The sequence below is a fragment of the Vulpes vulpes genome, unplaced genomic scaffold (assembly GCF_048418805.1).
Source record: "Vulpes vulpes isolate BD-2025 unplaced genomic scaffold, VulVul3 u000000652, whole genome shotgun sequence".
NCBI lineage: Eukaryota > Metazoa > Chordata > Mammalia > Carnivora > Canidae > Vulpes > Vulpes vulpes.
The window spans coordinates 524,193-537,540 of NW_027325771.1; the positions used below are offsets into that span (position 1 = coordinate 524,193).

General features: G+C 54.7%; 1 protein-coding gene across 1 annotated transcript; it reads left to right on the forward strand.

Moving 5' to 3' along the window:
- Positions 1 to 450: 450 nt before the first annotated feature.
- Positions 451 to 12,299, forward strand: ENC1 (ectodermal-neural cortex 1). The gene is made up of 3 exons (XM_072745370.1): positions 451 to 617; positions 3,835 to 5,647; positions 9,782 to 12,299. The coding sequence occupies exon 2, from the start codon at positions 3,848 to 3,850 to the stop codon at positions 5,615 to 5,617; it is 1,770 nt and encodes a 589-aa protein (XP_072601471.1). The 5' UTR covers positions 451 to 617; positions 3,835 to 3,847; the 3' UTR covers positions 5,618 to 5,647; positions 9,782 to 12,299.
- The last annotated feature ends 1,049 nt before the right edge of the window (positions 12,300 to 13,348 follow it).

Sequence of the window (13,348 nt, forward strand, 5' to 3'; positions counted from 1 at the left end):
ACCGGAGCTCCCGGGGCCCCCCGTGACCGAGGTCGCGCCCCCCGCCCCTTCAGGTGCCCCGCGTCCCCCTCCCCCGGGCGCCCCTCTCCCCCCTCTCTCGGGCGCACCCTGGGCTCCGGCCGCGCCAGGCCTCCCCCCGCGGCCCCGGGGAGCGCAGCTGCAAGCTGCGGGGCCGCTTTGTCTCCCCCCCGCCCCCGCCCCCGCCCCCGCCCCCGCTTCCTCTCCCGGCGCGCTCGGCTCAGTCTCCCCTCCTCCCCCCCTCCCTTCCTCCTCCTCCTCCTCCTCCTCCTCCTTCTCCTCCTCCTCCTCCGCCCCGGCGGCCGGCATTCACTGGCTTCCTCCCTCGCCGGGTGTCACTCCGGCATCCGCGCCCTCCTCCCTCCTCCTCCCCCTCCCTCCGCCCCGCCCCGCCCCTCCCCTCCCCGCCGCTTATAGGCGGGCGCGCGGCCGCGGGGCGCACACTGCTCGCAGCCGGAGAGGAGGCGGCGCGGCCCAGGCGCTGCGCACCCCAAGTCCAGCCGCCGGCGCTGCGCCCCCCGCGCCCCCCGCGCCCCCGCATCCCCGCGCCCCCGCGCCCGTGACCCAGGCGAGGACCCGGCTGGCCGCGCGCCGCCGCCGTAAGTTCGCCCCCGCCCCGCGGACCTGTTGCGGCCGCCGGGCTGTGCGCCCGGAGTTCGGGGGGTCGGGAGGGGGTCGGGGTCGGGGGTCCTGCCCCGGGGTCCCTCGCGGCCCGCGCAGGTCGCGCCCCCAGGCCGGAGCGCGGGGTGTGGGCACTGGGGGGCGCGAGGTCTGGGCGCGGGGGGCGCGGGGTCTGGGCGCGGGGGGCGCGGGGTCTGGGCGCGGGGCGTGGGCACTGGGGGGCGCGCACCCGCCCGTGAGGGCGCCCTCCCCGCGGGGAATGGACGAGGCCTCGCCCGGGAGCCGGCGTCCGTTCCTGCAGCCGCGCGTGGCCCTGGGCGCCCCCAAGGCGCGGGTCGCCGGCTGAGGCCTCGCGCCGCCCGCAGGTCCGCCCCGGGGCCGGGCGGGTCCCCGGTGTCCCGGCCGCGATGCCCGCGATGCCGGATGCCCGGGCCGTGGCCGGTCCGCAGGCGGGGAGCCGCGCCCGAGCCGGGAGCCCCGAGTGAGCCCAGGTCACTGTGCAGAAGCCCCCTCCATGCTGGGGCACCGGCAGCCCTTGCCCCGTGTCCTCTGCGGACGCGGGTGAAGTGTGCGTGTGCATTTGGGGGAGGCTGTCTCCCCGGCACGCAAATATTATTCCTCTGGGGGCTTAAGAAATGCCAGAGGAGGATTCCTTTTGGCCCGAAGGTGTGTTCAGGGACTGCCTAAAACGGCTCCTGCCGATATTTTGATGTCTGCATAGCTTCAAACCGGAAGGCAAGTTGTGTCCCTTGGGTCTCTAAGTTTTCCTTTCATTTTAAGCAAATATTGCCGCAAGAAGGTTGGATTTCGCCCGTGACACGCTTCTCCATCGGGGCGGTGTCCAAGATGACAGGCTAGCCAGCCTCTCTTCCTCCTGGTTTTGTGGGACAACCTGCAAAGTACAGGAGCTCAGACACAGGGTGCATAGGGATGCAGATCCTGTATCCTGAGGTCTTCTCAACAAACTGCTTCAGTGTAAGCCCCCAACCCCCACCCCCCGTGAATGTTGTTTCACTCTGTCTGGAGTCCAGTGCTCCGGGAAACATGTTCTGGGCCCCGCTGTGGTTCCCACTCTCTGCGGGCACTTTGGTGCTCACGTGCCCTGTGCCAGGAGCCTCATGCTTCAGTTAGAGGCGTGTCCTCTCTTAGCTTGAGACAAGGCAGCTTTGGAGAGAAGCAGCTCGGGAAACATTAGCTTGAAAAAGAAAGCAGAACTCATTTGGAGTGATTGAAGTTTCTAGGTAAGACATCAGAGGATGTAAAAGACGTCTTGTGAGGTTTAGGCTTAAAATCTTCCTCGAGTACCTCAGATTGAATGTATGACTTCACAGCTCTCAAGGTGGGGCGTCAGGGATGCTAATAGGTGCGCTAAGGCTTTGGAAACTTGGTGCACTCCCCTGGTGTCAGGTCGGCGGTTCTGGGCCTCGTAAACACACACCGGACGGTAGAGGCCTTGCCTGAGATAAGGGGGATGCCTGGCTCCTCACCGCCCGGCTATCTGTCTGTCCTGAAGTAGCCGCTGTGGACACTGGTGTTGTCTTCTAAGGACTTTGTTACTTACTTTCTTCCACTAAAGCCATGTTTACTCCTAATGAAAAGTTACATTCCCCAAATAAAAGAAAACAAGTTGCATCACCTAATGTTGTGTGGCTAGTGTGTCACGGGCCCATCTGGCACCCGCCTTTGTTGTGCGCCGTGCTGTGCCACAGCTGGTCGGGAAGTGCCGCTTGGTATCTAGCCCTTGAATCTGTGGAGAATCACTCATTTCTGTTTATTAGCAATTACTGCAATATAGATTGAAAAGAAATAACTAAGGGAATGTTGAAGGAAACAACAAGGAGGCCCGCTTGGAAGAACTAGCTGTTCTGAGTTTGGAATAGATACTGTAACTTATACAGTTTAGCCTCTTGGCATAAACAGCTTCCTTAGGAACCCTTTGACAGGCAGGTTCTTGAAGGCTTTATTCTTTTGAAGTAACAGAAGGATAGAAAAGAAAAGAAAAAAAAGCATGTGATTCAGTGTTTGAAGATGGGTGACAGGTATTTCCCAGATCCTGAACCTACAGCTGACTTACTGAGGAAAGCCAAAGACAGCATTAGATTTTGCTATGATTTCAGTAATTCGGAGGAAAGGACTTTACTTGGCAAATAAAGGCGAGGGTGGCCCTAGCACAAGAGCACAAATGTGTGTGCTTTTGACTTACATAAAACAGTGTTTGCATTTTGAACCCCCCCTGCACGTGGCGGTGTTTGCAGGTCCGTGAGAATGAGCCTGGTGATGCACTGTTCAATCCGAAGAGGGGGACGGATAGATCCTTTGTTCTTGCAACTGGTTTTCCAAGAATTGATATAAAGCAGGAAGAACAGAAAAACAGCGGTGATGAGTAGGCTGCTCAAAATATTCTTCCTTTTATGTGTGCAAATCCTCATTTTGGAAGCTGTCCAGAGCCAAGACACATGGGTGGTGATTGTGGCCAGAGTCTGTTCTGTGTTTTCACAAAAGCCTGCTAATCAATATATGGTAATGTTTATGTTGGTGCTGTTTGAGGGCCCTGTCCTGGTGGCGTTGTAGGCCAGAAGTTATTTGTAAGGTTTTAATAAAGATCTGATCTTGGAAGGAGTTGGCCTAAGCCTATGACCCTAATGTTACGTCTCCCATGTACCGTGGTACACAGAGACACCGGCTCTTACTAAAGGAATTCTGGATGGAATTAATTAGTAGGTATTTGTTTTACACATGGCTTTATGTTGCATAGGGCATGAGAGCTGGTGCCCATGCCGGCGTTACGAGAGCTGGAAGGCTGGCATTCTAAGTGGCCTGCAGTGAATCAGCTGGACGAGGACCGGGAGCCCTGCGAGTCAGACCTCCCTCCTCTGGGGTTTTGCCGTCTTACATTCTCAAGGACTTCAGTCTCCTCAAAGTTGGCAGTCAGGTTTTCCAAGATGAACCTGCTTCCGAGCAGTGATTTTTTTTTTTTTTTAAACAGTGCTCGAGCAGCTCAACAGCATTACAGGGAGATGCCTTGGCTGCTGGGTGGTGTCTGTGGCTCTGCGGGAAGGGCTGCCCATTACTGCAGGCTAACGGCAAAGCCCTGTGTTTTCTCCGGTCACAGCCATTTGTTTGCTTTGCTGTGCTGTTCTGAACGTTGGGAGCATCCCCCATTCAATGGCCTGTTTTGCTGTGTCTTGGTTTTAGGAGAGGAAACACAATGTCGGTCAGCGTGCATGAGAACCGCAAGTCTAGGGCCAGCTCCGGCTCCATCAACATCTACCTGTTCCACAAGTCTTCCTACGCCGACAGCGTCCTCACGCACCTGAACCTTCTGCGCCAGCAGCGCCTCTTCACCGACGTCCTCCTCCACGCGGGGAACAGGACCTTCCCCTGCCACCGGGCCGTGCTGGCTGCGTGCAGCCGCTACTTTGAGGCCATGTTCAGCGGCGGCCTGAAGGAGAGCCAGGACAGCGAGGTCAACTTCGACAACTCCATCCACCCGGAGGTCCTGGAGCTGCTCCTTGACTACGCCTACTCCTCGCGGGTCATCATCAACGAAGAAAATGCAGAGTCGCTCCTGGAAGCCGGCGACATGCTGGAGTTTCAGGACATCCGGGACGCGTGCGCCGAGTTCCTAGAAAAGAATCTGCATCCCACCAACTGCCTGGGCATGCTGCTGCTCTCCGATGCGCACCAGTGCACGAAGCTCTACGAACTCTCCTGGCGAATGTGTCTCAGCAATTTCCAGACCATCAGGAAGAATGAAGATTTCCTCCAGCTGCCCCAGGACATGGTGGTGCAGCTCTTGTCCAGCGAAGAGCTGGAGACAGAAGATGAAAGGCTCGTGTACGAGTCTGCAATTAACTGGATCAGCTATGACCTGAAGAAGCGCTACTGCTACCTCCCAGAGCTGCTGCAGACGGTGAGGCTGGCCCTCCTCCCCGCCATTTACCTCATGGAGAACGTGGCCATGGAGGAACTCATTACCAAGCAGAGAAAGAGCAAGGAGATAGTGGAAGAGGCCATCAGGTGCAAACTAAAAATCCTGCAGAACGATGGCGTGGTGACCAGCCTCTGTGCCCGGCCTCGGAAAACCGGCCACGCTCTGTTCCTCTTGGGAGGGCAGACCTTCATGTGCGATAAGCTGTATCTGGTAGACCAGAAGGCCAAAGAGATCATCCCCAAGGCCGACATCCCCAGCCCAAGAAAGGAGTTCAGTGCGTGTGCAATTGGCTGCAAAGTATACATCACCGGGGGCCGGGGGTCCGAGAATGGAGTCTCGAAAGATGTCTGGGTGTATGACACCCTGCACGAGGAGTGGTCCAAAGCTGCCCCCATGTTGGTGGCCAGGTTTGGCCACGGCTCTGCCGAACTGAAGCACTGCCTGTATGTGGTTGGGGGGCACACGGCCGCAACGGGCTGCCTCCCGGCCTCCCCCTCCGTCTCTCTAAAGCAAGTAGAACACTATGACCCCACGACCAACAAGTGGACCATGGTGGCCCCACTCCGAGAAGGTGTCAGCAACGCGGCGGTGGTGAGTGCCAAGCTCAAGCTGTTCGCTTTTGGAGGTACCAGTGTCAGTCATGACAAGCTCCCTAAGGTTCAGTGTTACGATCAGTGTGAAAACAGGTGGACGGTGCCCGCCACCTGCCCCCAGCCCTGGCGTTACACGGCCGCAGCCGTGCTGGGCAACCAGATCTTCATCATGGGTGGGGACACCGAGTTCTCGGCCTGCTCCGCCTACAAATTCAACAGCGAGACGTACCAGTGGACCAAGGTGGGAGACGTGACCGCAAAGCGCATGAGCTGCCACGCTGTGGCCTCCGGAAACAAACTCTACGTGGTCGGGGGATACTTTGGCATCCAGCGGTGCAAGACTCTGGACTGCTACGACCCCACGTTAGATGTGTGGAACAGCATAACCACGGTCCCGTACTCGCTGATCCCCACTGCGTTCGTCAGCACCTGGAAGCACCTGCCTTCCTAAGCGTGGTGCCCTTCGGGGGATGAGCGTGAGGTAAGGAGTGGTCCCGGGTGAGTATGCGGGGAATTGAGCGGCGCGAGTCCCTCTGAGAGCGAGAGTGACCGGTGCAGAGGTAGGTAGTCCCCGAACTATTCAAGTCAAACACCCTGCTCCCCAGAACGGAAAGCACCGGGGTCAACCGCAGCTGCCCCGCCCACCCCTAACCGGAGCCGGGGGTCCCAGCCTTGGCTGAGCCCCTGCGTCTCCCAACCAGCATCTCAAAACTGCCGGTCCCAGAGGTGGGATTCCACCTGGCCCGGCATCGCCAGGGGGTTCTCTCGTGATGCTGTTGTGCGGCCCAGTTGGGAGCCCCTGCCTTGTGCCTTAGGTTAATAATGCCAGTCAGGCTCTGCTGGGCCTCCCTGCACGCCTGGGGCCGGGGGCCCCATGGGTCACTTCGTCTGATCCTGACAACAGCCTTGCGAGATACTATTCCTAGAGCACTGTAGGGATGGGAACAACCGGTGCACACAGAGGTTGAGCGACTTGCCCAAAGTCCTAGAGCTTCGTAGGTGGAGGAGCGGGTCGAGAAACCAACCCGGGGGCTCAGGCTCCAGAGTGGAAGTGCTTGAGCATTTGCTGAACTGCTTCTTAACAAACTTGAGCTTCCTATGGGTTATCACCCCAGGAGATATTGGCTGATACTCAAATTTCGATTCCTCCAGCGCTTTCTGGAATGAAGGAGGGTGTAAGAACCGGAATGCTTAAGTTTTTTTCCTAGTTTATTCTCTCCCCAATTATTTATCGCTTATTTAAAAATTTTTTCCTCAAAAAAAAAATAGCCCCCTTTAGGGCATTTATTAACTTCAGAAGGAAACCGGGGTCTCTGCTCGTAAAAGGTTGCACCTGCGTTGTTTAAATTTGTCTGATGCGTGGACACACTGAGCCATCCAGACTGCCTTACACTGCAGCCTTTCAGAGTTAATCAGACAGGCTGACCCTTTTGTCAGGGCGAACAAAAGTTGTCTTTCTGTGTCATATATCTGAGTCCATAATGGTCGTCTTGTGTGCTTAAGAGTATATAATACTCTTGGCTCAAATAATTAATAGGCTGACGCAGTTCAGTGTTCGCGAAGCTAATGGCTGCTTTGCTGCCGTTAAGCATCCTTGCTCTTGGCCCCAGGAAGCACTTAAGCATGTCTTGAGGGCATCACGAGCACGTAGAACGTGTTGATTGGCTTTGGTAATTCGCGGGCTTATTATTAATAATAAGAGAATAAAGTTAAAACTCTGCTTTGGAGGAAGCACAACGAAAACTAACCCATTGCCTGGGAAGCTTTGGCTCTGTGATCTGAGTATGTGTCACACTTTTCTTTTTTCTGCTTTTTTTTTTTAAGACTTATTTATTTATTTATGATGGACAGAGAGAGAGGCAGAGACACAGGCAGAGGGAGAGGCAAGCTCCATGCAGGGAGCTGGATGCGGGACTCGATCCCCGGACTCCAGGATCACACCCTGGGCTGAAGGCGGCGCTAAACCGCTGAGCCAGCCGGGGATTCCCTGTGTCACACTTTTCAAGAGAACTTTCAGAGGGAAAAACGGAAATCTAGGGGTCTTTGTGAGCTGAGCAAAGAGGGATTTCGACTCATTGGTCTTTCCACCTTTCTTACAGCTCATTTTTGAACATCACTAAAATTGGCCTCATTTTGACAATGAATCTTTGTTTTTTGTTTTTTTCTTTTTTTTCCATCGATTCAGTTGTCTCCTCCAGCCTGTTAGAGTTAGCACAGCTTGGTAATAGGATGTAACCTTGGAATGAAACTCCTTCAGAGGAGCTGGAACAGTCAGAAACCTCCTTTGGGGAGTGACTGTGCTGACGGCGTCCCACACCAAACTGGTTTTTGCAGCCTTGCTGGCATCTCAGTAATCCTGAGTAAACAAATGCTCTGAACGTGGTTATTTCATCTGCGATATGAGTGCATGACTCACCTCTAAAGCAGGTTTAAAGAACCTTCTGGGCAAAAGCATCAATTAAAAGCACACTGAGTTCGGTGTTAGCCCAGAACTGACTATATTTGCAGAGGAGAGCCAAGCCCTTGGCAGGGATGGTGGCCGTGGACAGGCTGGCATCTTTGGAGCGAAGGAAGGAAGGAGGAAGGAAGCCGAGGCAGGGAAAGACCACGGTGCATCCCGGTCCGGGTTCCTGGGGTGCCGTCTGGACCCCTCTGGACTCAGACCCCTCCTTTGTCCCGTGACTGTGCTGCACTAGGGCTTCTGCAAGCTCTGTCCCCACTCAGGCCCGGGCTCATTGATAAATGAGGGAAGAAAAGGGGAGAGAATACGCTGCCCAGTGTCTGGCCCACGTTAAGTGTTCGACACTCTTAGGTTTCTTCCCTTCTTCAGCTGAGACCTCAGCCTGCCACGGAATTCGCTTCGCGTGTGGTGGGGAAGTGCGGTTCCTCTGACTGCCACCCGTGTGGTGGGGAATTCCGTGTGGTGGGGAAGCGCGGTTCCTCTGACTGCCACCCACTTGTTACCTCTAGTCTTTGTTTTTTTGGTGCCTCCCCGCACAGCCAAGGGGACGTTGTCTGGCGCTCGAATTCGCCCCATCCTGGCTATTTGATCCTAATCACATACTTCTGGGCCCTGGGAACCGAGCAGATCAAGTGTTAGGTCGTAGGTGCAGCAGCCCCAGCCCCGGTGCCGCCCGTTGGAGTCCAGCCCCGAACAGGGCAGTTTGACAGGGTCGCGTTGGCTTCTTTAAGGGCGGTTTGGGCCTCATCAAAGCCACCCTTGCGGTCTCCCATAGGGAGAATGTTGGTTTAAATTTCTGAAGTTTTCTACACACAATATAGTGTTAAAACACTTAAGCTGGATGGGGTGACTTAAAAGAGGTGCTGTGCAGGTTTCAGCCGTAAGCTGCAGAGACTTCCGGGACGTCTCTTTGATCTCAGACGTGGGTGCTAACCGAATTAATACGTGTTAACAAGAGGTTTCCCTGGGTCTAAAAGCTCATTCACCAGGGGGGATTTTAACTGTCTCCTGCTGCTTTGTCGGTGGGAAGGACAAGAAGGAAATCACTCTTGAGGACGCTCCCATTTTTGTGGTGCCGTGTGGCCCCAACCTGATGGCCCTCGGATTTCCTTGTGCTCTGCCTCTTCCCTTTTTTTAGAGTCCCCCCCCCCCCGCCCCCGTTGGAGGATGCACCGCCGTGAACGCTGATACTGTTCCAGTTATCAAACTCGTCCTCTGGCCTGCTGGTGAGCCCTAGGTGCCCGAGGCGGGCTGGGGGCGGACACAGGCCTGAGGAATGCCTCTGGAGCCTTGAGTTGCCGTCAGGAAGCTGCCAAAGGAACCAACTAATGAAATGAATCCGATTCTGAACACACAAAAGGGAGGAGAACTCCTGCGAGTGACCGGCGGCCCCTCCTGAACACCCTTTGTCTGCACTCGCGGCGGCGCCGGGCTGGGGGCCTGCGCGGGGCCTGGACGGGGTCTGCGGGCGGCTGGTGCGTGAGTGGGGGGCGGAGGCGGCTGCACTTACCCGTGGAAAATCAGGCCCACGGGATGGGCAGGGGCCGTGTGGGGAAGCTGGTCCCACGCAACGCGCAGGCCTGTGGCTCCACTTGACGCGCGTGCTCGCTTGACGGTGGTGGATCCCGCAGGTGGGCAGTCGTGCCGTGGCCTGCACATCCCGAGTGTGGACAGGCTCCAGCCATGGGCTGGGGCGGCCTCCGGTGTCACTGGAAGGGAGCGAGACGGACTTGTGGCACTTGGACAGCAGAGATGTGCTTCGGTGGGCGGGTTACTGTGCCTTGTACGAGTGGGGGATCTGCACTCGGAGCCCTTTGCGGGGTGGCCAAGGGGGGCCTGCCCCTCAGGGGGATGCACAGTGCTCTGCTCAGCCACAGACGAAGCAGGGGTGTTGGAAGCAGAAGCTGGCACCTCGGAGCCGCACTGTTGGCGCACGTGCACTCTGGCTCGGAGTGGAGACGGGCCGGTCCTCCTGGGGCCACGCTCGTGTGTGCACGCGGCTCGGGGACGCACCCGGTCTGCGCACGCTTGCTCGTGAACCTGTAGTCTGGGCTTGCACGAGCCAGTTGGCCAGCTCTGTCCTGATTGTCATGGTCTCTTTCCCTTCGGTGTCCAGGGTCCTAACGAGACTCCGTCTCTCCCCCTCCGTTCTAGGTTGCTCCGTCGCTCGGTGAGACAGAAGGAGATTTGTACTTTGGAGACGCCAAAGGTAATGAAGAAAGAAGGAGGAGGAGGAGGAGGAGGAGTTACTCCCGGACCCCAGAGCGCCGCCCCCACCTGTACATTCCCTGGCTGGACGTGGGGGGCGGGGCTCGCCAGGAGCCGCCGTTAACATGAACGAGTGAACCTGTGATCTAGTCCTTGTCCTGTAATTGTGGATTAATGTCCGCGTTAATCGGCCCCTCACGGGCGGAGGAAAGCCGGGCCTTTCCCTTGCTGTACTATATTCAGCTTTTGATTTCCATTGGCTCCACCATTTATGTGTAAAATTTGCAACGGTTGTCACCTCTCCGAGGAGCAAGCCCGAGCCTCCCGCCAGCTGCTGTCGCCCGGTGAGGCCCGGCTGCGGGCCCGGACGGGAGGCCCGGCGCCCCGAGGCTCCGAACAACGCCGACGTTCGCGCATAGGTGTTCTTTCTCTATTTATAAGTGACTTTAAACTCTCCCTCGGCTGTTAAGAAACTTGTTATAGATTTAGCTATTTATTGTCCGACGCCTGCATGCTGAAACAATGCTTACGATTGTCTTCGCGTGTACGGGAGCGTGTGAATGGTTGTATGTTTTGCACAATTTCGTGGCTGTTGTGAAGTGCTTTTCTGCACGAAAATGAGAACTCGGGAGTTACAATTTGGAGTTTAACTGGAGGGTGGGTTGGGACGGGGTGGGTGGGTTGTAGATATCAAGACAGGGAAGGAGTATAAGTCGGAAACGAATGACATCGTAGTCGTAGAGAAAGCATGAAGGACACTTTGTTTTAGACTCACGGACTTGTAACTAATGGGGTTTCATGGGCTCTGGTCATGCTGATGGCTCATGGGGTGGGGCACGTCTTCAGTTGACCGTGTTCCTTCCCATCTGATTCACCTACTTCCATCTCAGCTACTGAAATTTAGGAAGGACCAAGTCGCTCTGCAGTTTTTTTTTTCCCCTTTGTGTAATAATCCTAAAATCCTGGAAAATTCTATGGACTAGTTCTGTATATAGGGCACAGGTAAAGGCATTGTCCAAAGTTTATTTATTTATTTATTACCCTGTGAGAATGCTTTGCCAAACCCACAGTTCAACAGGAAAAAGCTGAGCTGCCACAGAAGTACATTAACTCCCTCGCCAGATCGGTTGGCCCTGGACTCATCGTTCCCTCTTCTCAATGTGCGATCCAATGAGTGTTAGAAGTTTTCCGAGGCCACGTTCATGTTGGTACAATGTACACTTGCGTGCTCACCCTTGGGTAAGTCTCTAGAACAGAACTCTTTGGTGCGCAAGAGTGACGCGTTTGGCCAGGCGAACACCGAAGAACGGCGAGCCAGTGGCCCCTGGTGAGGAGTTTCCCGGGACGGACGGTCGGGGACCCGTTGTGAATACATTCTTTGCTAGCTCGTGTGCTTGTTTACTAACTCGTGCCGTGGTAGGTATTAGTGCTAGACCCAGCTTGGTGCTTGCCCAGAGGTGCCTGGGGAACACCGGAGTTTGCAACTCGCACCGCTTTCGTCGATGTTTCTCACGTTGCTGTAGTTTTAGAAGATAGGGCTTTAGACTGATAACAACCTTCTACATTGTGAGTGTGTTTGCATTGTCTAGTGACCGATGAATCCTTAACATTTCTCTTTACCTGGACACTTCAGACTAACTGCACATGTCCGTTCGTGCCGTGAATAAGTGGGCTACAGTTGGACCAGAATAAATGAGCCCTTGGAATGAAAGCGCCACAATACTCTTCCAGCAGTCAGTTCCCCGCTCCTGGATGTGTTCTAAGCAATGCAGATGTCCGATTGTGCCCCGGCGGTAGCGCGGCGGCGGCGTCACATTGTGGCAGCCACGGCGCTCTAGTTTATGATGCAAATCTGCCGAGATGTGTGTGTCGCTGCGTGACTTCTGAAAGCGGGATGAATTTTCTGCAGCTGTTTCAAAGTTGTGGCGTGTCCTTGAATCCTCTATTAATTACCGTGTGCGAGCCGGAGGGAGCCGTGGCTGGGGTGGGCCTCCAGCCTGCAGGGAACTTTCTGGACTCCTGCTCTTTGAATTGATGTAGGCATTTGGGCTCGCTACTTGACCATTCTCACCCTGTGAAACGTCCCCCACTTTGAAGCAAATACGATTCACGGCGCAGCGCGCACAAAAACCTTGGCATAAGACGGAGAAGGTTCTTCTTATTCTGTGGACTCGTTGCTGTGGAAACCGATAACAAAGGGCAGCCTTCCACTTCTGGTATAATTGTGTAGCCCCCTTTTCTCTGGGCTTGACACCTGTCTGAATAAGAGTGATTAGAGCTGAATAATATCCCTCGCTTGGCTATTGAGTATGTGGTTCACGTACAGAACTCTGTGTAAGTTGAAGTGTTCATGTTCATGTGTGCTTGTCTGCTACTACGTTTTTGAAGTTTTGTAAAACTGTTGTTTTTTTTTTTCACAATGTGAAACTGAAGGTCAAATAAATTATTAGAGATTTTCTCTTCATTGTGTGTGTGAGTCTTTATTTTAACGCCACATGATTTAATCTACTGGAAACGTGTGCCTCTTGCAGTTTGATGAAAGTGAGGATCGTTTCACACGACGTGTTTCTTTCACTGTCCAGGCATGTCCATTCAGGAAAGCAGTTTTGCGTGTTGAGCTATTAAGATTTTTGGCCTTGTAGAATATTTCTTTCTTTCTTTCTTTCTTTCTTTCTTTCTTTCTTTCTTTCTTTCTTTCTTTCTTTTTCTTTCTTTCTTTCTTTCTTTTTTTGTAGGATATTTCTTGCGGCAGTGCAAAACACCTCCATTCTGGGTTATTCCTAGCGTAGGATATAAAAAGCCACGTACCAGGTGATGGTGAGACAGCACAGGGACTCTAGACGGAGGGAATAGTTCTTAGCGTCCTCCTGGGGGTTATATTTTGACAGGAAAGCTGTAAGAGGAGGAGCTGGAGTTTAGTCCCCTTTTCATCGGACGTGCCTTAGAAGTCATCAAACTAAGTGGGGATACGTGCATATTATTTCCCTGTAACGGCACAGGAAACCTCACGTGGAGCCCCTTGATGCACTTAGCTCCTGGTTGGAAGCCACCGGGAGGCTCTGTGTAAACACATGATCCTTATGCCTCAGGCTCGGCCTCGGCCTCGTTTCCTGTCACAGTAAGTTGCCCCTTTATCACTGGGGTTGGGCCCCCTGCTGTTTTAATGTGTAAAGCAATGCAAGGCATAATCCTTTCTGGTTTTGCTTCTTTTTAAAGATTTTTACTTATTAGAGAACACGAGCAGGGGCAGAGGGAGAGGGAGAAGCAGACCCCCCCGCTTCCCGCCCCCGAGCACGGAGCCTGAGTGGGGTTCGATCCCAGGACCCAGGATCGTGACCCCAGCCAAAGGCAGATGTTTAACCGACTGAGCCACCCAGGCACCCTGACATAATCTTTTTTGGATGGAAAATAAATGCTACCTAATTAGAGCTCTAGGAGCCCACAAGTACGCAGGATGCAATTACAGTCCTTGGACTTTGCCCAAGATGCCAGAGCAGATGCCTCAGGTTTCAC

What these genes read in the sequence shown, in the direction of transcription:
- ENC1 (XM_072745370.1), top strand. Translation starts at nt 3,848, where the DNA reads ATGTCGGTCAGCGTGCATGAGAACCGCAAGTCTAGGGCCAGCTCCGGC.